The sequence below is a fragment of the Lemur catta genome, chromosome 21, assembly GCF_020740605.2.
Source record: "Lemur catta isolate mLemCat1 chromosome 21, mLemCat1.pri, whole genome shotgun sequence".
Lineage (NCBI taxonomy): Eukaryota > Metazoa > Chordata > Mammalia > Primates > Lemuridae > Lemur > Lemur catta.
Window position 1 is genome coordinate 25501453 of NC_059148.1, and position 24276 is coordinate 25525728.

General features: G+C 39.2%; 1 protein-coding gene across 9 annotated transcripts in view; it reads left to right on the forward strand.

Moving 5' to 3' along the window:
* The window catches only part of ATXN2 (ataxin 2), a 92479-nt gene that overhangs the window by 65745 nt on the left and 2458 nt on the right, over positions 1-24276 (forward strand). For 3 of the 9 annotated variants that reach the window (XR_006730727.1, XM_045534818.1, XM_045534825.1), the window contains 10 exons: positions 3579-3883; positions 4938-5001; positions 6434-6586; positions 6974-7040; positions 9993-10177; positions 10455-10587; positions 14657-14710; positions 20169-20314; positions 20979-21206; positions 23398-23566. Coding sequence is in view for 8 of the 9 variants with exons in the window: in XM_045534818.1 (XP_045390774.1) it covers positions 3579-3883; positions 4938-5001; positions 6434-6586; positions 6974-7040; positions 9993-10177; positions 10455-10587; positions 14657-14710; positions 20169-20314; positions 20979-21206; positions 23398-23566 (1504 nt within the window). In the remaining variant the exon portion in view is untranslated. The other 6 variants (XM_045534819.1, XM_045534822.1, XM_045534820.1 and 3 more) reach the window with 6 other exon arrangements.

Sequence of the window (24276 nt, forward strand, 5' to 3'; positions counted from 1 at the left end):
TTGTTCAGTGAAGCTAGATTTTAGTAGAGCAAGACCAAGTCATTAATTATCTGGTGTGGTGAGTGGAAAATGTACTAGACTGGTGTTCGGAGGTAGTTGCAGATTTAGACTTTGTGCACAAATGTATTGTGGTACAAATCTTTTTTTTTTTTTTTTTTTTGAGACAGAGTGTCACTTTGTTGCCCTGGCTAGAGTGAGTGCCATGGCATCAGCCTAGCTCACAGCAACCTCAAACTCCTGGGCTTAAGCAATCCTACTGCCTCAGCCTCCCCAGTAGCTGGGACTACAGGCATGCGCCACCATGCCCGGCTAATTTTTTCTATATATATATTTTAGTTGGCCAGCTAATTTCTTTCTATTTTTAGTAGAGACGGGGTCTCACTTTTGCTGAGGCTGGTCTCGAACTCCTGACCTCGAGCAATCCACCCGCCTCGGCCTCCCAGAGGGCTAGGATTACAGGCGTGAGCCACCACGCCCGGCCTGAACATCTCTTCTTGATGACTGTTTCATTCTTTTGCTTGTATTTACTATAATACAATGTTGATATCAAAGTTGACTTTGAGACTGACTCAAATCTTCCAAAAACTTAGTTTCTTACAGGTGAAAAATCTGATTATCAGCTTTTTTTCCCCAAAATAGATGAATTAAAAGATGAGTGAATAAAAGGCAAAAGGCAGGCCAGGCATGGCAGCATGTGTCAGTAATGCCAACTACCGGGAAGGTGAGGTGGGAGGATCACTTGAGCCTAGGAATTGAAGGTCACAGTGAGATATGATTGTGCCACTGTACTCGAGCCTGGGTGACCGAATGAGACCTTGTCTTAATAAACAAACAAACAAGCAAAAGACATCTTTTTCCCAGCCAGTGTTTTAACTTTCTAAAATTTAATAATTTCTTTGCTAATAGCTTCGTTCTTGACTTATTGGCAGCATTCAAAATATTACATATTATTTAATACTTTTGCACATATATGTGTTCAGCTTCAATGCTATTGTTACTTTAAATTTTAATTTTTTAGCAATAGTTAGCACATATAAATGATACACATAATGATGAATGATCATTGTGCCCACTCCCCTGCTGAATAAGTCAAGCATTCTAGCATAATTAACCTCCTCTTGTGTGCTTACCCCACCTCAGCTGCTTCCTCCTCTTCCTTTTCAGAAGGAAGAGTTTCTTTCCTGTTCAATTCTTTATTCTTACACTGCCTATGAATAGATCCCTAAGCAATAGATAGATTTTTGCATAATATTAAGTATGCTGTAAATGATGTCATGCTGTAGGTATTCTTGCCCACTTGGTTTTTTTCCCCTCAGCATTCCTTGTTTTTTTTTTTAAACATTCAGTCCCTCTTAGAATACACTGACATTGAATTTATTATATAATAGAGGAAAGAAGTATTTTTACTTTGAAACATATGTGTTAGCACAGTTTTGTAACAGCTTTATTTGAGATGAATACACTGACATTGAATTTATTATATAATAGAGGAAAGAAATATTTTTACTTTGAAACATATGTGTTAGCACAGTTTTGTAACAGCTTTATTGAGATGTAATTTACATATATACTTCTACCATTTAAAGTGTACAATTCAGTGGTTTAGTATATTCACAGCATTGTGCAAACATCACCACAATTGATTTTAAAACATTTTCCTCACCCCAAAAGAATGCATTCTCCATTTGCCTCCAACCCTTTCCCGCTGCCCCTGCCCCTAAGCAACCACTAATCTACGGATTAGTCTCTATGGATTTGCCTATTCTGGACACTTCATATGGATAGAATAATACAGTATGTGGCCTTTTATGACTGGCTTCTTTCACTTAGCATAATGTTTTCAACGTTCATCCATGTTGGAGCATACATCAGTACTTCATTTCTTTTCTTGGCTGAATAGATTCAGTTATATGGATAACAACACATTTTGTTTATCCATCAGTTGGTGGCTGTTTGGGTTGTTCCCACCTTTTAACTATTATGAGTAATGAATGCTACTATGAACAGTCATGTACAGTATTTCTGTGGTCATGTGTTTTCATTTCTCTTGTGTACCTTTCTGGGAGTAGCCCAGGCAATGGAGCAAGACCTTGTCTCAGAAGAAAACAAAAAAAGATATTTGTGAACAAATGCAAGTTTAAGCAATAAGTTCCTGTAGTGTGACTTAAACTGTCACTGGGCCCAAATAAATGCCCCACTCAGCGTTTTCCCTCAGCAACTTGAAGGCATAGCTGTGTTGGTGGTGCAGTGAAGCACAAGACGCCCCCGAGTTGCATAATGTTGTTTGCTAGGACACCAGAAGCTTAGGTAGTGAATTGAAACCTTTGAAATTGGGTTGCCGGTGCTGAAGCGATCTTCTCTCTCTCCAACCTTGAAGCCCTTCTTGCTGTGCAGGTTTTTCTTTAGTTTATTCTCCCAACCTGGGGCTGTTGCTTGTGTCCATTCTCATTTCCACTTTTGCCGATCTCCTTGCTGCCCTTTTCCTTCTCTTTTTCTTCCACTGTCTGTTTTCTTTCTTTTGTGGAGGATGGCATCTTCAGCCAGTGGTAGCATTGATTTCTTCCAGTCTACAATCATAAAAACCTTTTCACTTATTTCACCACATATGTTTGTCTTCTGCTCATCTTGATGGTTCTTGTTTTGCAGTTTCCTTCTTTACTTACAGGTATAGATCTAACTGACCCACATGTCTAGTCGGGTTTCCCTCTGAATCCATCTACTTCTGACCTTCCAACCTACCACTCTCAAGCCCACTAGGCCCAGGGCTTAGTCCAGCCTCCCTAGTGGTCTCTGCACATCCTCACTTGCTCTCCCTCCAGTTCATTTCCCCCAAAGCTGCTGTGCTCATCTTTGTGAACTGTAAATCTGCTCAGTACTCTACCCTGCATGAAATTCCTCAGTGATTTCCCATAACCCTAAGAATTAAAAGCCAGAGTCTTAACATGGCTGGTAAGTTCCTTTATCATCGCGTTCCTCTTCGGTGAGTTTCTCATATCTTGACTTACTCGTGCACATGTGCCCCACCCTTGCTGCAGCCACTAGTGCTTTTCTGTTTTGTGATGTAGCCATCTTCTCCCTTGCCTTTGGATTTTACAACATGCTGTTCCTTTTACTTAGACTCATCTCCTTTCCAAACACCTCTCCTAAACTTTTTTCACAGTTTAAACTAGATGACACTCCCATTGAGAAGCCTTCCTTTTGTATAGGTTGCTTTTTTTGTAGGATTTCATAGCTTTACTGCATTTTGTTGTTAATCATCTGATCTCATTCAGATGGCAGGTGTAGGAGGATAGGAACTATTTCATATTTTCTATACCAGCAGGTGCAATTTCTGACATGTGGTAGGTGCTTAGTAAATACTGAGTTTCTGAGGCCTAAGACATTTGAGTGCTTTGATAACTATGGTTGTGCTGTTACTGTTGCCTTACAATAAAAACCTTGCTCTTAAATTATGAAGAAAGCCTTATTCAAAACATTTCATACCTACAGATGATATTACTTTACTTGTGCTCATGGCAAAAATTACTAGAGTATTTAAAAATATTTTAAGTGTAATTCTGATTGTTTCTTTTATTTAGTTACAGCCAAGTTCTACTTCTGAATCTATGGATCAACTATTAAACAAAAATAGAGAGGGAGAAAAATCAAGAGAGTTGATCAAAGACAAAATTGAATCAAGTGTTAAGGATTCTTTCATTGACAATAGCAGCAGCAACTGTACCAGTGGCAGCAGCAAGGCGAATAGCCCCAGCGTTTCCCCTTCAATACTTAGTAACACAGAGCACAAGAGGGGACCTGAGGTCACATCCCAAGGAGTTCAGACTTCCAGTCCAGCATGTAAGCAAGAGAAAGATGATAAAGAAGAGAAGAAAGATGCAGCTGAGTGAGTAAACCTGGAACTTAGCACATCCTGTTACTTTTTTTTTTTTTTAAGTGGTCAGGTCCTTCAATCTCAATCTTCCTGAACTCTTACATTGCCTTGTAAGTAACCCTTAATTTACAAACAACAGGTCTAAACAAATAGCATCTTAAGTACATTAGGTTACTATACTCTGCGCCGCTCTTCCCCCCACCCCAGTCTTGTACCCCAGGGCAAGAAAATTAGGCATAAATTAAGAAATATTTTTCTATAAATGTATTGAAGTTGAAAAATTACCAATGTTTGGGACCTGGCTCCCCTAGACTCCAGTCAGTAGTCACCCCACTCCAGTAGTCACCTGAGCTGCTGGACTCAGAACTGCTACTTCCAAGAAGAGAGAGAAGTACCTGTGCTCTTACTTGGAATTCAAAGTGTTTTCCCTCAGAAACATGTTTTAGTTAATGTTTAGATTTTTAAAATAGACTTAATTCTGCACAGCCAATATGTTATCAATTAAATGGGCCTTTGTGGGCCAACCTCAGAATTTAACCTCCATTGATTTGTGTGTTCTGGGTACCAAACAACCCAGTTACAGCTGAACTTTTCGAACGCAGCCTACTGATAAATTGGGGACTGCTAATTCTCAATTTGAGACAAACATTTTTATTAGAGCCATGAATTTTTCCCCAGGTGTGTCATGTGGAGAATACCTTGTCACATAAAAATTACTGCATGCTAGAGAATTGGTATATTAAGGTTTGTTGTTAAGGGTATTTTGTAAGGAGCTGCTGTCTTTTCAAGTATTTGCTGATTGCCTTTGAGAGAAGCAATTGTGTATTACTCAAACTTTTTTTAAGAAATTGTCCTTTTATGGCAGTTTCTTTATGAGATTAAGGAATGGGCAATATAAATGTGTGTGTTTTAATAAACAGTATTATTAATGATCTTCTAGTGAGAATAGTTTAAATATAGTATATGTTCAGCAGTTTTTAAAAAATTGTCAGCTATGGAAGATTTAAGAGAAATGTTAAAAGTACTATGCAGATTTCACTGGCCTTTGTATTTTTTTCTGGTTTAGGCAAGTTAGGAAATCAACATTGAATCCCAATGCAAAGGAGTTCAACCCACGTTCCTTTTCTCAGGTAAGTTAATTACTGTCTTTGAGGTAACCTAGTCTCTGTAAAAAAAACATTTATTGGTAACGTTCCTTCTTCCATACCTGTCATCTAAATTCAGTTGTATGATAGAAAGAACTTTATTTTTCTTGTATGGTCGTTAATGAATATTTTCTAGCCATAAAAAAGATCCTTGTTTTGTTATCAGTTAGATTTGATCTTGGGGGGAAATATTTGATTTTTTTTTTTTTTTTTTTTTTTTTTTTGAGACGTCTCACTCTGTTGCCTGGGCTAGAGTGCCATGGTGTCAGCCTAGCTCACAGCAACCTCAAACTCCTGGGCTCAGGCGATCCTCCTGCCTCAACCTCCCGAGTAGCTGGGACTGCAGGCATGCACCACCATGCCCAGCTAATTTTTTCTATGTATTTTTAGTTGTCCAGCTAATTTCTTTCTATTTTTTTAGTAGAGACGGGTCTCGTTCTTGCTCAGGCTGATCTGGAACTCCTGAGCTCAAACAATCCACCCGCCTCGGCCTCCCAGAGCGCTAGGATTACAGGCATGAGCCACCGCGCCTGGCCAAATCTTTGAATTTTTTCAACTGAGAAAGTGAAGATGTTTGGCAAGCTAGGCTGTGAGGTTTATAGATATGCCCTCTGCATCTGAGGGTTTTGCATCCTTGGATTCAACCAGCCATACACTGAAAATGTAATTAGGGCCAGGTGAGGTGGCCTCTGCCTGTAATCATAGCACTTTGGGAGGCCAAGGCAGGAGGCAAGGTGGGAGGATTGCTGGAGGCCAGGAGTTCAAGACCAGCTTGAGCAAGAGCGAAACCCCATCTCTACAAAAAGAAAAAAAAAATAGAAAAATTACCTGGGCGTGGTGGTGCGTCCCCACTCGGGACACCGAGGTAGGAAGATCGCTTGAGCCCAGGAGTTGGAGGTTGCAGTAAGCTATAATGATGCCACTGCACTGTAGCCTGGGTGACAGTGAGATTCTGTCTCTAAATAAAAAATAAAGAAAATGTAGTTAGGCCTATGAGCCTGTGACAATTGTGTCTGTACTGAACATGTACAGACTTTTTTCCCTGTCATCATTTCACAACAATACAGTATAACAACTGTTTATATAGCATTTACTTTGTGTTAGTATTGTGTGTAATTTAGAGATGATTTAAAAGTATACGGGATGATGTACGTAGGTTAAAAACACTTTTCTCCTGTTCCTTAAACATCACTGCCACTATTCTAAATAACATTTTTAAGTTGGCAAATTTTGCTTTGTTTCTGGAAAAGCATTTTTGCTTTTATTCAAAACATGAAAATTTATTTTCTATGTTTTTTTCAATAAAAAGGACTAGTTAAAAGTGAGTAAAACTTAGCCTGGGAAAATCAGTCTTCAAATTGCAGTAATAGTTAACTTGTTAACTAGAAATAGTTGAGTTTTATTTTTGTTTTTGTAGCCAAAGCCTTCTACCACCCCAACTTCTCCTCGGCCTCAAGCACAACCTAGCCCATCTATGGTGGGTCATCAACAGCCGACTCCAGTTTATACTCAGCCTGTTTGTTTTGCACCAAATATGATGTATCCAGTCCCAGTGAGCCCAGGCGTGCAAGTAAGTCATAGAATTTGATGTTTACTTAGCTTCCCGAGTTGTTTATATTTGATACAAGCACTTTTCTGCTTGCAGTGACTTGAGGGTGTGATGATATACAGAAATATTTGAGAGAGGGAGGCATGCAGTGTTTTTGTGTGTTGTTGATATAAGGATCTAAATCTGAGAATATTTTCTGGTGAGAAAGATGATTTAGATTTACTGTAGTTTGGGTTTGTCCTTTTAGCTGTTTGGTATGATTTTGTTTTTTAGTGATTCATAGAGAATCAGGAAACCTTCTCATAGCTAGCTCTCTAGCAATATAAGCAATATTAAACTAAGATAGTGATAGAATACCTCTTATCATAAGAGCCTAATGTTAATATGTATATTTTTAATTCCTTCCAGCCTTTATACCCAATACCCATGACGCCCATGCCTGTGAATCAAGCCAAGACATATAGAGCAGGTAAAGGTGAGAATAATACTGCCTGTATGTTTGCTCGTAGCCTGCATGCTGTATGGATTAAGTAACTCAGTTTATAATGAATAAATAGGCCAGGTGCAGTGTAATCCCAGCACTTGGGGAGGCTGCGGTGGGAAGACTGCTTGAGGCCAGGAATTGAAGACCAGCCTGGGCAACATAGTGAGACCTCTGTCTCTCCAAAAAAAAAAAAAACAATAGGAAGCATTGAATTCTGAAGTTTTCAGTCTAAAATCTGAATTTAAACTTGGGGTTAAACTTTTTAAAAAAAGCTTTGCTAAATTAATTTTACTAGATTGTTGACATTGCTTTACTCTAACCTATAGTTATTTCCCCAATGCCAGAATTTCTTTTGAAACAAAGGGGCAGCTCACTTCAGAAACCAATGTCAAAATTTTATTAGAGGGATATTTCCATATCTTTAAAATGAGGGAGTTGTATAATCTAGTGGTATAAACTAGATTATACCTGTGTGGTTAAAGAGAATTCATAGATGAAAACACATTTATCTTCAAATGAAATCTTTTAATGTGGGAAAATGCCAAAGTATTCCCTTTTTGCCAGTCAATTTAGAGCAATTAATTACTATCATTTTATTGAGAAACAATAGGAAGTAGAATAATTTATATAGAAAAGACATTTCTCAGTGTCCAATAATTATCCATTTGAAATAAAAATTTTACTTTAATTAATAAGATTTCCTCATTTTTTGAAGTAATTGTGATTTTGTGGATGCCAACTAAAACTCTTAGTGTTTTATGTTCCCCATTCTAGAATTGTCTGTTTTATTCTTGTGATGCTATTGATTATATTCGGGTTCAACTTTGTGGGGTGGCAGTAAACAGATACTGGATGGTTCTGTGTGCTGTGTGTTGTATCACACAGGAGGCGCACAGTATATGTCCTACTTCTAGTTACAGTAAGATTGGTTAAGGGCTCAAGTGGTGTTACCACAATTCCCCATTCTGCCTCCCGCATTATAAAGTTTTCTATTAATCATTTATCTAATTCATTGTTAATTTAATGTGTAACATCATTTTTTTAATTAGGGCTGGTTCTCAAATTTTAGTGTGTGTCAGAGTTGCTTAGGAAGAGTTTAAAAACATAAGATTGTTTGACACCATCTCCAGAGTTTCTCATTCAGTAGATTTGGGGCATACTCTGAGAATTTGCATTTCTAGCGTAATTTATAAACCCAGTTTCCAAGTCACGCTGCTGGTCCAGGACCATACTTTGAAAACCTCTATAATTAGCAGTTTGAAAATGGTGATTTCTGAGTTCCTAGCATTTGTTTTTTCTTCTCCATTTATTAGATAGAATCATTTTGTAAGGGATTGTTCTTTTCAGCTAGGGCATTTGGTTATCCTGAAATCATTTGTATAGGGTAGGCAGGATACATTCTGAATTCATTCCAGTTTTTAGAGTGAGACGTTGGTGCCCTTGTCCCCTCCTAGTAGTGCCAGTGAAGTTTTGTTTTCTTAAAGAGTGTGTCTTTCTCTCTCTTTCTCTCTCTCTCTCATTCCTATCATTTATTTATTCTTGTTTTTAAAAATACTACTCTTAAAAAAAAAAAAACCAACCTCGTCAAAAAGAAGCCACAGATTGGGAGAAAACATTCATATCTATATCGGATAAAGGACTTATAACCAGAATATATAAATGTTAAAATTCATTAAAAGAGAAGAAATTGAAAAATTAATATACAACTTCTTTAAAAACCCATAGGAGAAAATCTTTGCAACCTCAGAGTATGCAGACATAGGAAATAAAAGCACCACCATACCAAAAACCCTGATAAAATGGACTCCAAAATTTAAAACTTCTGCTCTTTCAAAGACACTTTATCTTTTTTTTTTTTTAAAGAGCTAAGGGTCTTGCTGTTGCCCAGGCTGAATTTGAACTCCTGTGCTCAAGGGATCCTCCCAAAGAGCTGGGGTTATAGGTGTGTGTCACTGCACCCAAAGACAGTTTAAAAAATGAAAACAGAAGCCACAAGTTGTGAGAACATACAATGGAAGACATAAATCTGACAAAGAACTTATAATGAGGAAAATCTCTGCACTGTGATAATGTAGAATTTCTAGGGCATACGATGTTAAAAAAGAAAAAAGTCAAGTTTTTGACTTAAGGTTGTTTTTTTGTATCATAATAAGAATACTTTACCTACCTCTGGTTATGAATATTTTTATGTTTTCTTCTAGAAGTTGAATAGTTTTAGCCTTTATAATTAGGTGTATGATTAATTTCAAGTTAATTGGATCTGTTTTGGTTTTTTATGGTGCTTCTGTTTTTCTCAAAATGAATCCAGTGCCCTTCTCTAGCAAGTGCCATAATTTGGTATATAAAACAGGCGCAGCACCTCCCCTCTTTTCTTGTGGCAGAGATAAAAAGTAAACAGGGATTATCTCAGAAGTGGTGTGAAGGGAAAGTCATTTTGTAGTGCTATGAGAGTTTATTTCAAGGATTTGATCAAGTCTGAGGGTCATAGAGGAAGAATTAGAGGTATTTATGTAAATAATAGCTTTTGCCTGGTTAAATGGTGTCTTCATTCTCTGAGCTAAAGAACTTGTGTGTGTGTTGGGGTAGGGAGAGCTGTATTTGTACTAAGAAGTAAACTCTAATTATTAAAGAATTAAAATGATAAAAATATTTTTTAAAAAAAGTCTGAGGGTCATCATAGAGGGCCTCTCTGAGGAAGTTGCTTTCAAGCTGACACCTGAAGAAAGAGTCAGAATTATCCCAGCTGGGAGTTGAGGACTGTGTTTGAGGCTGAGGACTAGCGTGTGCGATAGGAAAACATCCCCGAGTGGTGGGAGTGGTATGAGATAGCGTCGAAGGAGCAGGCAGGAGGATCAATTCATGCAGAGCCTCATAGAGCATTCAATGTGTGTATTACGCTAAGGAGATACTGTTTTATAATAATAAGTCATCTTTTCTCTGTAGTACCAAATATGCCCCAACAGCGGCAAGACCAGCATCACCAGAGCACCATGATGCATCCAGCCTCCGCAGCAGGCCCACCGATTGTAGCCACCCCACCAGCTTACTCCACGCAATACGTTGCCTATAGTCCTCAGCAGTTTCCAAATCAGCCACTTGTTCAGCATGTGCCACATTATCAGTCTCAGGTAAGACTGATGCGGCGTCTTAATACTTTGTTCCATTTAAAAAATCTTAAGTTTTAGTAAAGTAAATGGATTTTCCTTTATATTTTTTTGCGTTGTATTTTGATGGGGCAGATAGCTAAGGACTTGGGGGCCCTTTTAAGTATATATTCAAAGTTTACCGATCAACAAGAGTTTCAAAGGAAGCAGCCAAGAGAGGTTTTTCAATTTTCTATTGTCTATCTGCTTGGCTCTATTTGATATTTTAATGTTTTTTTCTTTACTTTTTGTTTGAAAACAGCATCCTCACGTCTACAGTCCTGTCATACAGGGTAACGCTAGGATGATGGCACCACCAGCACATGCCCAGCCTGGTTTAGTGTCTTCATCAGCAGCTCAGTACGGAGCTCATGAGCAGACACATGCCATGTATGGTAGGAAGCACTTCGTTTGTCTTTTTCAGTGTGTGTGACAATTCTTAATTTGTTTTAGAGCTCTGAAAAGATACTTGTTCTAAGAATAATCTGTACTTTTATGACATTGAGAGTAAAGAATCTAAAGGAAAAGATGAACCCATATCTCTCCCTGAGCTATGCTGTATAAATCTTGGCAAATAATTTCTACCTCTGTACCTGGAATTCCTGTCTTCACATCTGTCCTGCTGTAACTAAAATGTGATGATGTACATAATGGCACAGCATCTTTTGTGGAGAAAGGTACCTTTCTCCTCTTCCTCATTAGTATTATCATTTGAGATAGCCTGCCTAAGACATGGCAAGAAAATTTTACCACAGTAAAAGCATAAAAGCATTCTCCAGCATGAAAAACATTCTGCTTCACTCCTTGCTCTGGGGGTTACTGGCATTACATATTTTTGTTGCTATTTGTTATAATGATACTGTGTTTCTACATCGTGCTGTATTTTAAGTGGTTGAAATTGTATAATATTAGATCTGTTTTAGACATGATTCAGACTCTATAAATCAATGTAAACAGAATGGTAAAATGAAAAGTTATTTGTATAAAATTAAACGGTATTTATAAGAATAATAAGGAAAGAAAATCTTAGTTTTGTGATTAGAGAATTTTATGTAGGTCAACTTAGCTGTCTAAAACACTAAAATACGTAATTTAAAATAAATTGAAAATAGAATTTTAAATAAAATTTTCACTTGCTTATCTTACAGATCACCTCATGTTTTTTCAAAATACACCTTTAGTGAATGCCAATTTTATTTTTATTTTTATTTTTTTTTTTAGTGTCATGACCCAGAGATAAAATACCAGTTTCATTAAGGTGTTAGATTTGTTCTACACATTTCTCAGAACTCCTGTATCATCATTTAGTTTTCCCATTGATATTTCAGTTTTTTTGGAGGAGATAAATTTAGATTTATTCATACATTGGAAAATGTACCACTATGAAAATGAAATTACAACTACATGGACATTTCATTTTTTTAAACCTCTTTAAACTTTTTGAATGACTAAGAATGTAAAGCTTTTCATTCTTTGTTTAATTTAGATACCTTGCATGAACAAATCTAGGCAAAATTGAGTTGTTTAATAATTTACGGATTTCTGGCAAACCTCTAGTTTGAGATATTACTGCTCTTCAAGCTTTCTGTATTCTCCTTTTAAAAACAAGTAAGTTGTAACATTATGTTAATAAGAATAGGACTTAAGCAGCAACAGGCATCCTCCTATCACCTGTAACCTACAATTTATGCTTTCTTCCTGGAGGCTTGCTCCTGTCACAAAGGTTCACGAATGATAGGAGGGCGTACACAGTTAAAGGGATTTATTTTTATAAAATACATAAGTCTGGTTTTAATTTTCCACATTATTACTTTAAGCTTTTTGTGGATTATATGTTTTAAATAAAAAATGGTGTAATTGCTATGTTTTGGAAAACATTTTTTTTAAGAAGTTCATCTGTAATTTAATTGGAAAAGATACTGACAGACTGATTTATGATTTTGGTTATGACCTGTCATTTGGCTTGTCTAGTTATCTTAACTAGGACTGACTATGCATGAAAAAGCACCATTGATTCATCATGCTGGCTTTTATGCAACTTGTGTACATTCCAGCAATTTTTCAGTTTGTTAAAGGCTTAGGTGAAAGGTTCATTATGATTGTTTGTATATTTCTGGTGAATACATCATGATTTAACACATGGAAAAAAACATTACATTTATTCCATTTTCTGGCATACTCTCCTTGGAATAAGATCTGAAACTTTTGAGTTAAAATTTCCATTGGTTTTAGAGAATAGCTATTTGTGTACCCATGCTTTTGAGACGTAGTACTGTGATGTTGAGCAGACTCTTTCTCCCCAATGTGTTCACTCACTGCTAACGTCTGGCTTCATCATTTGGATGGATGTTCATTGGTTTGAAATAGCCTGTTGTATGGCAAATACTGTATTTGAAGAACTAGTGGATTTTCTAATTACCTTACCAGAACATTTCTATTTGAAAAGCAGTTGGCCTTGGACCCCAGGCCAATTCAAGTGTGGGTAGATAGTAAATATTGCAAACAGAGCAAAACACTAGATCTGATGTCCAGTGAAATCTGGAATGAACGAGTTAGTCATCAAAGCCAGTTCTTTTATGCCAGGAGAAAGTTACTCAACCAAATCTGAACTAATCTCCTGCAGTTTGCACGGGCTGTATTTAATTGATGTCTGGTGATGGGCATGGACTAGGGGCAATTCTGGAGACCTGATGTTGTTCCTGGCTAATCAGGTTCTCTTTTGGGTACTTCAGACCCTAAAAAAGGCACTTTCTAGAAAATAAATTGTTTTTTCCTTTGCCATCACAAGCCGTAATTTAATCTGCTAAAGCCAATTCTTTATTAAATCACTAATAATTTATTTGAATTATTTTAGATCTTTCAAAGCCTTGTTACACCAAATATAAACAAAATTTTAAGTACATTCTTTTAAAATACAATAAGACTGTTGGCATAGAAATGCTAATTTTATACTTATCTCCCCTAAACAATTTGTTTTATATTCTCAAAGGAACCTAATACTTTTGAGTATGAATTATGTTTATTTTTAAGCTATATCCTATCTCAATTTTTACAACGCTGTATGCAAATAGAAGAATATGCACCCAGATGTTGCTGACAATTTTGTCAGTTTGTTGTCATTCATTAATTGTTATGGCCATAGCAAAAGGCTTTGAGAATATAGAGGACCACTAATGACTACAAAATGAAATCCTGATTATTGTTTTTAAATTTTTGGTATATTTAGACCAGGCGCAGTGGCTCACACCTGTAATCCCAGCACTTTGGGAGGTCAAGGCAGGAGGATCGCTTGACCCCAGGAGTTTGAGACCAGCCTGAGCAACATAGCAAGATCCCATCTCTACAAAAAATTTAAACATTGGCTGGGTGCAATGGTGTGCACCTGTCATCCTAACTACATGGGAGGCTGAGGCAGGAGGATTGTTTGAGCCCAGGAGTTTGAAGCTCCAGTGATCTATGATTGGGCCACTGAACTCTAGCCTGGGCAAAATAGTAATTGGTATATTTAGTGTAAATATGCTAACAGATTACTGAACAGGTAAATTGTGATTATCGAGATGTATACATTCTAAATAATTGGTGACCTTGTACTCTTTCTAGCTATCTTTTAAAAATGATTTTTGTCACCAGCCTCATCTCTTTGACCTCAACCTAACTTTCATCATTGCCCCTTCTAAGAAATTACTTTTAATTTTCATTTCTCTCACATCTAGTCCTCTAATTCATCTAATTTTGTTTTATGGTGGTGCTTTTACCTTGTAGAAATAGCAATAATACAATTTTTGTGCTCAGTAGAGCTATCAGAAGAATTAGATCCAGAATCCTTTTTTTCATTTGTTTTTGATAGTTTATGCAGATAAGTTGGAAAATACAGGAAATAAAAAAATAAAAAGCACCCATTATCCCTCCACCGACAACCACCTGCTAGCATTTTGGTGTGTCTACTTCCATATGCCCCTTCATGTAGACATATTTTAGTAAGAAATGATAACATACTCACGTTTATATGATTATGTTTCTAAACTTTTGGATCCACTACCAGATGCCTAATAAACATCTTTCAGGATGACATTTCTGTTAATAATCTTTTGCAAAATTGTATGTCTGTTGAAGTAAACTTGGTAAATATTGTTTTATTTTGTTACATTATTTATATCAAGGTTTGTTCAGTGGAATGCCACATTGGTTTTTTTTTTTTTTTTATTTAGATAATGGTTTTATTCCTTTCATTTAAGCAAGTCAGCGTGCGGAACTTGACACCTCAGTACAGAAGAACAGTGTCTTCGATTCAATCCTATTTTTTAAAATTCTGTAACAATGTTTAAAGTGCTTGTCATCTCTTATAAAATAAAAATGAACTATGCATGAATAGAAGAAGAAATTACTAATATGTCAACCTTTCCAGAAAATTGGGAAAATGCACACCTCAAAAGGCTAATTTACCTTTCTATTTCCCAAATTCAGCATGTCCCAAATTACCATACAACAAGGAGACAAGCCCTTCTTTCTACTTTGCCAGTGAGTTGGGTTTTTTATACTAATTATAATTGTACAGTAAAACACTTTTTAAAGAATACATGTTAAGGGAGTAGACTTGTTGAACAGCATTTTCTTTGTGCCAGACAAAATCATTAAAAGCACGTCTATCTGTAATTCAGCTTTGAAAAAGGAACCGTGATCCAGCTTAAAAAACCTGGAGTTAATGAAAAATGGAGTTGTTTCAGAAATTAATTTTTGTATACCAAGCAAACATGTGACCGTTTGGGAAATGACTAATATTTTCCTTGTTCAGAGAAACTTTCCCTAAACAGCTAAATTTTTTTTCATACCAAGCCACAAGCTTGGTATATAAAACTTAAAAACATTAGTTTTTTAATATCCTGGTAAGAATAACTATATCCTTACCAGGATTTTTACTTGAATAGAGTTGATAAAACACTAAGTGAGAAACATTTCTGTCCTTTGAATGACTAAAGTTTTAAAATATTCAGGTAGCAGATACCTCAGGATTACTTGAGCTTAAGCAGGAGAGCATGACCTACCAGAGACTGTCTTGGGCAGGACAGGTCCCTCTCATCAGTGGAAAGGCAGACAGTCGCTCCTACATGGAGAAAGTCTGGGCGGCAGGGCTGTCTTTTGGAAATGAACTTGTAAGATGTGTTTTTCCTTTTTCGTAGGACAATTTTTAATATAAGGCTAGTTGTGGACTTTGATATTTGAATAAGAAGGGTACTAATTTGTAGAAGTCCTTTAGAAATTTATGCCATTAATATGTGTCACCTTGTGTGAAATACTGTTTTCTCTAGGCTATTTTAGAGGATAAGGATTAAAATGTTACGTTGGGGACTAAAGTTTGAATTCTTTTAGAATGACTCAATGTCTGACTCTGCTAGATGCCAGACTTAGCACTTAGAAAGCATTTTGACCCTAAATTTTCATTAATTGTGCCATGACTTGGTATCCAAAAATAAGTTAATAAAATAAGTGTATATATATTATTTATTTGGTGCTAGGAAATGTTAACAAATTTAATCCTTTAATAGATACTCTTTAAAAAGGAGTCTTGCTGTATGCATATACTATTAAAGGGAAACTATGTCTGTGGTGATAGTGTGTAAAAAGATAGTGTCAGTAATTAAATCACATACTCAGTTTGAGGTCTCAAATGTAGTTATCCTCACCATCTTACTGTCTCTGTTAGTAGTTTTGGAGTCATTTTCCTGGTAAGTAGCTAAAAGGTTTTTAATCATCAAACCTAAGCATTAATTGCCTTAGCACAACTTCCCCTAAAAGGGAGTATCAGTACCTTTTTAAAAGAAACTAACAATTGGGCTGCTGTTTGCAATTTAATTTGCTGCTTCATTTTTCCCTGTTCTAAACCATTTTGTCATGGTTTGGCCAGGTTGCCTTTTATTCCTTATTTAGTGTTCTCAACATTTCTTTACTTCCTCTTTTCTGAATTTAACATCAACTTTAAAAGTTGGAAGATTTTGTTTTGTTTTATTTTTAAAGTTTTGCAGTGCTGGTGATCTCTCATGACTGTGCATCCAAGGTCAAAATGACAGAACCTAGTTACAGATTAAACACAAAGCCTTATGGACTGAATTTGCTTCAGTACGATCATGGCTTAGGAAACTATTTTTGGAATGTGGTTAGTGTTATAAGGATTTGACCAGTCACCCATTTAGAATTTTAGAAATATTTATGTCCAGGAACATGTTGAATGGGAAGCTTCTGAACCAGATCTGGCCCAAAGAAGCAATACTTCTTTGATTATCTTGACCTAATCTAGAAGATTTTATGAAGGCTACTAAAGTTTTATAAGTAGAAGTTTAAACTGATGAATAGTAAATCAGAATTTTAAAGAAAGTTCACTTTATTTTTAACCTCTCGAGAGTCTTTAACATGAGCATGTGTAACAAAGCAGTTAAACTTAGCTAAGAATTTCCTGCCCTTCACACGCCACTTCTCCCTTTCCCCGATTCGGCTATATTTTTTCCTTGTTTACCATATCTTGGTGCCTTTCTCTTGGCACTGTCTTCGTTTCCAACCTTTCTTCCCCCTTGGCTTTTTAATTTTCTACTCTACTTTGTATCGCTCTTAATTGGCTTTTCAAGTAACCAAGCTATATTTTTGCTATTACTATTGAATTAAAGGGTAAGTTGCACATTTTTCCCAATTGGTTACTCACTTTCATATTCAAGGAGGAAAGTGTTTCTGGATAAGGTACTTGGTTTCTGATCTTTTGAGCTAGAAGATGAATGAAGGAAAAATATTTCTAATTCAGTCTCCTTAAATTTTATTTGCAGCTTATGAGTATATATTACATTTGTTTGATTTTTTTTTTGAATAATGATTTACAGTTTACTGGTGTTTAGATAGGGCAGGGATGGGTTTTTTTTTTTTAAAACAAAGCCTATATAGATTCACTCAGCATGGGTTCCTTAAAGTATTTGTGTAATGCATGCAAATTAGCTATAGATTAGAACACTATTTTGTAGCCTTTTAAAAATATATATGTATTTTTTTCGAGGATTGGGCAGCGTCCTGAACGAAAACAGATTCAGAGAGACTCCCATTATATAACCTTTGAATACTGGTAAACTTATATCACAGAGATGCCTTTTAAAAATGTATAGTTGGCCAGGTGTGGTAGCTAACACCTGTAATCCTAGCACTCTGGGAGGATCGCTTGAGTCCAGGAGTTCGAAACCAGCCTGGGCAATATAGCGAGACCTACAGAAAATTTTTTTAATTAGCCATTATTGTAAGGAAAAAGGTCACCGGCAAAATGAATAAATAAATAAACAGATTAGCCAGGCATGGTGATGTGCACCTATCGTCCCAGCTACTTGGAAGGCTGAGGCAGGAAGATCTCTTTAGGCCAGGATTTTGAGGTTGCAGTGAGCTATGATGATGCCACTGGACTCCAGCCAGGGCAACAGAGTGAGACCCTCTCTCAAAAAAAAGTATAGTAAAAATATTTCATCTTTAATTGTCTTTTCAAATAATTTTAAGATATTTTTACATTTTTCCAGTTGATGAATAATAATTATGAGACTTCATGTGTGTAAATCATTCTCTATTGTTACTTTTTTATATTAATACTTAGAAGGTAATTAAAAGTAAAATTTTAAACTTTTCAGGACAAAACTTCTTGAATAAATACAGTTTAAAAAAAATTAAAAACTCTGAGATTCTATACTTAGTGAAACTCCACAAATAGAATTTGGAATTTGGCAATTGCTTTCCCTCAGATTTAGCATTTGTAGCTAAAGGTGTGGGAGGTATTTAGAGAGACAAGGTCTCGCTCTGTTGTCCAGGCAGGAGTGCAGTGGAGTCATCATAGTTCACTGTAACCTTGAATTCCTAGGCTCAAGAGATCCTCCTGCCTCACCCTTCCGAATAACTGGGCAAAAGGTGCATGCTGCCGCACACGGTTAATTTTTCTTTTATACAGACCAGCATCTCAGTACGTTGCACAGTCTGATCTCAAACTCTTGGCCTCAAGCCATCCTCTGGCCTCAGCCTCCCAAAGTTCTGGGATGACAGGGGTGAGCCACCACACCTGGCCCTGGTTGGGGAGGGGAATTTTAATGCTAATGGTTTAAAAATAAGGGACCATGAATTACTGTAGACATCACTATCCAATAGAACTGTGTGTGATAGAAATGTGCTACAAAACTGCACGAATACAGTAGCCACTGGCTATGTGTGGCTATTTTAATTATTCACAAAATTTTTAAATGAGTGTAAGATTTTTACAAGAACAAGAAAGTTTCAAAATTTTTGTCAAGTCTTTTAAGACAAGTCACTACCTACACAGTCTGGGGCACTGGAAGTAAACTTAGCATGAGGGCGAGGGCCAGCCTGTTAATGAGCCAGGGAGGTAGGCGAAGAGCCTGCTTTCATAGCCTCGTGGGGCTGTGATGCTCAAGAAGGCAGTTAGCACATCATCTGTTCCAGATCCCAGAAAACATCCACTACCCTCAAAAACATTCAGTGAATATGTTGCCATTTTTTTTTTGGTTAAAAGATTTTTGTGTATGTTAATTCTTACGGCCTAGAAAATTTTTCCACTGTAAAAATTTGTTCAGTCTAAACTGGGTATTAAGAATATTAATGCCAGCTGTGGTGTTGGCAGTGGATGCACAGGTGATCCTAGCACTGGCTCTTTGCCCCTGCCTTTTCCTCTCCTAAGAGACATGTGTAGTTTGAAATGTAACTGGGCTGGAGTGCTGGTGGCCCTTAGCCCTAAAATGTCAAGCATTAGAACCGCTCCATGTGCCTAACCCTCTGCATACCATTTACGTGGGACATACCCAGAGTCATCTATGCCGGTGACTCCTGGCAGCTTGTGCCTATCAGACTGCTGGAGTTAGGGTCGCTGATACCAAACCTGGGCTTCCTTCTCCACTGTCAGTCTCCCCTGTGTCTGTGTTTGCTAACATGGTCTATGAAGAATGTGAGGAGCTATTTTGGAATTGTTTTTGAGTACAAGCTTAGCTTCTAAGGGATTTTCAGGGTTGATTTCTTGAGAGAGGGCTGAAAGTCATGCCTTGCCAGAGCTGTCTGGAAAACACTCTGTTCTCAGTTCATTGCCATATCCATGATCACTAGAAGCAGTGAAGACATCCCCCTTTGCTTCTGATTCGCAACTTGCTGTTTTTGAAAAGACATAAACAAATGAATTTATACCTATCTCCCTGCTTTGTACCAAAGTATAATCCATGCTGAGATTCGCAAAGAATTGGCTTTGAGTTCTTATCTTTATTTTAACTTAAACTGGCCCATCACATTTCCTTTGAAACTACTCTAGCTAGTAAGATTCTTCCTAAACTGCTGGGACACTTTGACGGGAGTTCATTTTTCTGCATAGTTTAGGTAATTTCATCTACTGGATTTTATAAAGCAAAGGTAGGAGATCCTTGAGTATGGCCTGGGGGAACAAAAGGAGTAGCCGAGTGGCTCCTATGATTGGCTGAAATTGTGGTCATTTGGCCCTGATGATAGAGCCCTGACCTTGTCACGTAGCTTACACAGCCCCTCCCCCAGCTAGTCTGTGCCCACAGGACATTGCTCCAGGGCAGTAGCATGGTGAGGTTAGCCAGATGATGGCCTTGAGCTAAAGAGTGTGTGTGTGTCTGCTCGTGTGGGATTGAGTTGTTTCTGCCTATGCTTTTAAGTTGCCTTTTCAGGAAACCTTAGTGACTATTTTAAGAATAAATTCAAACTAGTTTTTAATGTATACAGCTATATTATAATATGAATCAAATGCTAGCCTGATTGTTAAGTAATAACTTTATACTTATTTTTCAAAAACAGTGGATGGCTTAAATGGAGTCCACTGTAGAGATTGGGTGCAGCATGAGTTAGGCATTGTAACCATCAAGAAAGCTCAGTTGGTGAGGCAGAGAGGAGCGAGGGAGGTCGTCACACATGGCAGTTGTACATGCTCCTTTTTCTTTCACTTTAGTTTCCACGGGCTCCCTTGCTCAGCAGTATGCGCACCCTAACGCTACCCTGCACCCACATACTCCACATCCTCAGCCTTCAGCCACCCCCACTGGACAGCAACAAAGCCAACATGGTGGAAGTCATCCTGCACCCAGTCCTGTTCAGGTAAGGAGAAACCCATAGATCCACATACAGTTGCTTCCTGGTTCTCGTCACTCAGTGCTTTCTTCAGACACCAGGTACCATGTGATCAGCACACATGGCACGTCCACCCTCATGTAGTCAGGTACAGCTGTACCCCTGGGGCGGGGGTTTCTTTTTTAATCACATTAAGATACATGTTGATAATGTGATTGGATAAGCTCTGGAAACGATTATTAATGAAAAATCTAACACAAAGTTCATAGTTTAACATAAAGCAAGTTCCTGTTTGCTTGGGACTTTTTAATTTCATTCGTAAAGTTCATGTGATGAGAATTTTTTTCCTGCTAGCTTCTTTAATCATACTTGTTAATGGAGGCAGGTAAGGATCTCTCTGACATCTGTCAGTTCTCTGGGACAGGAGTGTTGTTTGACCTCTGCTTGGTTGGAGGCTTCAAACTGCCAGGCTGAGAATCGGGTTTCTGCACCCCAGAAAAGAATGTCTCTGGATAGGAGGCACCCCGTCCCTGCTCTTACCTCCTCATACGTTCTCCTGTACTCCCCAGTGCCACCCATCTTAGGCCCACATGTGCAAATCTCAGCTCTGTGTGTAACCTTCAGCCGCCTTTCACTAAAGATGTTTTCTCTCCATTCTTCCCCATCGCACCGTCTCTGCGGTTCTGTGCAGCACCATCAGCACCAGGCTGCCCAGGCTCTCCATCTGGCCAGTCCGCAGCAGCAGTCCGCCATCTACCACGCAGGGCTCGCGCCAACCCCACCTTCCATGACACCTGCCTCTAATACGCAGTCGCCACAGAATAGCTTCCCCACAGCACAACAGACCGTCTTTACGATCCATCCTTCTCACGTCCAGCCGGCATATACCAACCCACCCCACATGGCCCACGTACCTCAGGTAAACCAGCTTTAGCCAACTTTCTGTGAAGACGGAGTAGAGTGTGAAGGTTATCAGATAAGCAGCTAAGAGCCAGATGCCGTCCCAGCTAGGAAACCCTGTGTGTGATGCCATTTGCCTGTCTCCCTTTCCCTGCCCAAATACACGTGATCTGGCCCTCAGTGAATGTTTGTGTGGTTTTGTAATGGGATCAGTGAAGTCGCTGATTGGTCAGTCCTTTAACGTTTCCCAACTAGACCTTAAAAACATCTTTGACTCTGGAATGCAACCCAGCCCTTCTTTCCTTTCTGTGTCTGCTTTGCTATGTCTATATAGCTTCATTACTATATATATGTGTACATATATATACACCTTTCACACGTACACATGGAAGCCTGGCAGGGATGATGGGCCTTCACAGTTTCTCAGCTCTCCGAGGTGACTAGCCTGGGCCTGTCAGCTTGAATGGTAGTCACACGAGTTCCAGAGAAAATCTGTCCAATTGTTTTCCCTGGTTATTCATACATCTGCTTTGACCTTATGTTGTACTTACTGAGAGGGCTTGGCCTTTTGTACATTGGTGCAGTGTCACTAGAAGCTGGAAGCACTCAGGTGTTCCCATTTTCCTTAAAGAGCAGCCCTAGAAGCACTTGGGAGCTCACCTCCAGTGTACCCTTCTAAGGGTGGAAAAGTGGGGTTGCCATCCCAGTGGTTGCTGTCTGCATCAGCTGCTGACAGAGGTCCAATGCAATCCAGGGCCAAGTTGGACTGTCTTAATGAGGAGAAGGAGCGGCACTGAAGTTGGGCTCTAATGCTGTCCTTGAGGCCCTCCCTGGGGCTGCTAAGGGTGAATTGGCTGTATTAGATGTCTTTTTCTGCTACTTGCATAACAGAACTCTCTTAGGCGGGTCTAAATGAGACCTGCCACTCTGAGTTCCATTTCCTGTCAAATTGTGTGCCAGTGAGGCTCTGGCAAGGTGTGGGCTAGAGATGCAGCTCAGTTGGATCTCTCTCTGAAGGCTACCTTGTAATTAGGGTTCCACAGCTCCGGGAAGTTTGGGCATCCTCACCCTGCAAAGATTAAGTTCTGTGGTGTAGTGCACTGCAGTTGACTTGCTTCTGATAGTGGGGAGGGGAGCTGGTTTGGTCAGCGTGGGTCAGCGTGGTTTGGTGGAATCAGTCATAAGAGCTGGGGTCCTGTAGATGTCTAGCAGAGGCTGGTGGCTAAGTAGGTATTGAACTTACATGTAAGTGGGGGTCCCTAAAACCTCACTGTGTTTTTGTGCTGAAAGAGAGAAAAGGTTAACACAGGGAGCTCAGATGTGCCATGGGCCCACTTGATTATGTAAGAGTAAAAACAGCATGTCATTCAAGGCTTATCATGGTCTAGAAGAGTGCACAGTATGGGAGGCAGGAAACAAGAGCTCTTCCTGGCCTTGGCAAACCCCTGCAGAGCTGGGATCCAACTGTTTGGACTGACTATAAAATCACCTTTCCAACTTGACAGTGAGACCAGGTTGAACTTGCTATCACTTGGTATAGGGACACCGGGCTGGCCCAGGTGATTTCTGATTACTCCTTCCCATCTCACTGGAGCCATTAACTACAACCTCCTCCTCCTCCTGCTCCATCAGCGTATTTTTTTAGAGAGTCAAAAGTCTCTTCTTCCTGCTTGGTGAACAGACCAGAAGCAGAGGGAGAGGGGGCAATGAGGAGAGGTCTAAGTAACCCATACAATGGAATATGACAGTCCCTGCTTATAATGTAGTAATCTGCTTTCCTATTTGAAAGAGATGTTATCTGCAAAAATACCTCAGGTCCCACATGGAAGCCAGATTCTGAAGCATCATCGCATCTTGTGTCATTATTAAGTTGAGAAAGGTGTCCTTGGATCAGGGGTCTGGTCTTTGTGAAGCCCTTGTTCCACACATAGAATATAATGATCAGAAAGTTTATGTCCAGGACATTCCAGCCCTAACTTTCACCCAGGCTCACTTGGTGCCTGCTCCCCTAACCTTGCAGGATGTGCCAAAAGGTGAAACATGTCTGTAGATCAGTTGATGATGTACTAGGGACTGTCCCCAGAGAAGAGAACTGGGCCCTGAGGCCCTTGCCCTGTCTTGAGAGTCCCAGCCCAGTGAAAGGAACACAGTTGACATGTTGTTTAAGCCGGAGATGTTGCCTGTATGCGTAAAAGAGCTCTCTGTTTCAGGCTCATGTACAGTCAGGAATGGTTCCTTCTCATCCAACTGCCCATGCGCCAATGATGCTAATGACGACACAGCCACCCGGCGGTCCCCAGGCCGCCCTCGCTCAAAGTGCACTACAGCCCATTCCAGTCTCGACAACAGCGCATTTCCCCTATATGACGCACCCTTCAGGTGAGGCGTGTGTGTGCAGGGGCCGCCGGGGCACCCCAAAGCATTCTGCTCGCACAGGTCAAATGGCAGGCAGGGTCAGCGCTTCCAGCCCCGAATTGGAGAACTTAGCAAGACCCATCCACAAGTGCGGTACAGGAGGGACTGTGACGATCAGTTCAGAGTCAGGGCCTGAGGCTTCCAGGAGCCGAGTCTGTGCGTGTTCTGATGGTATACAGGATTTGGCTTGATGAGAAGCAGCAGCATTTGTGTAGCCGATGCATGCCTAGGACTCAGTTGGCCTTCCTTGTTATGATAGGCTGGACAGGGCAGTGTTTTCCTTCCTGAGTCCCAGCAGTCTGACACGTGGGGGGTTATGACCACGGCAGTGATTGTAGCTCTGGAGAAGACGACTGCTGAGCAAGTGCTGTGTACGGATTGGCTTTGAGTGAAGCGTCAGCTCCAGCCTATGCCCTGCCAGGGAGAGAGCGCCCATGAGTGTGCTCGACCACTTGATGGCTGCCATGGCGGTATTTCATAGTCCGACCTGTTCCTCTGAAAGCAATACTGGTGCTTGGCTAACATTTGGGGGGGGGGGTATGTTAAGGCCTTTTTCCTACCCCATGAGCAACAAGTCTTCTGGGAGTTTTATCTGAAGTGGTTTTATGTCTGACTGGTTTGTTTCTTCCCACCCACTCACCCACCCACCCCTCCCCCTCTTGGTGCAGATGGGA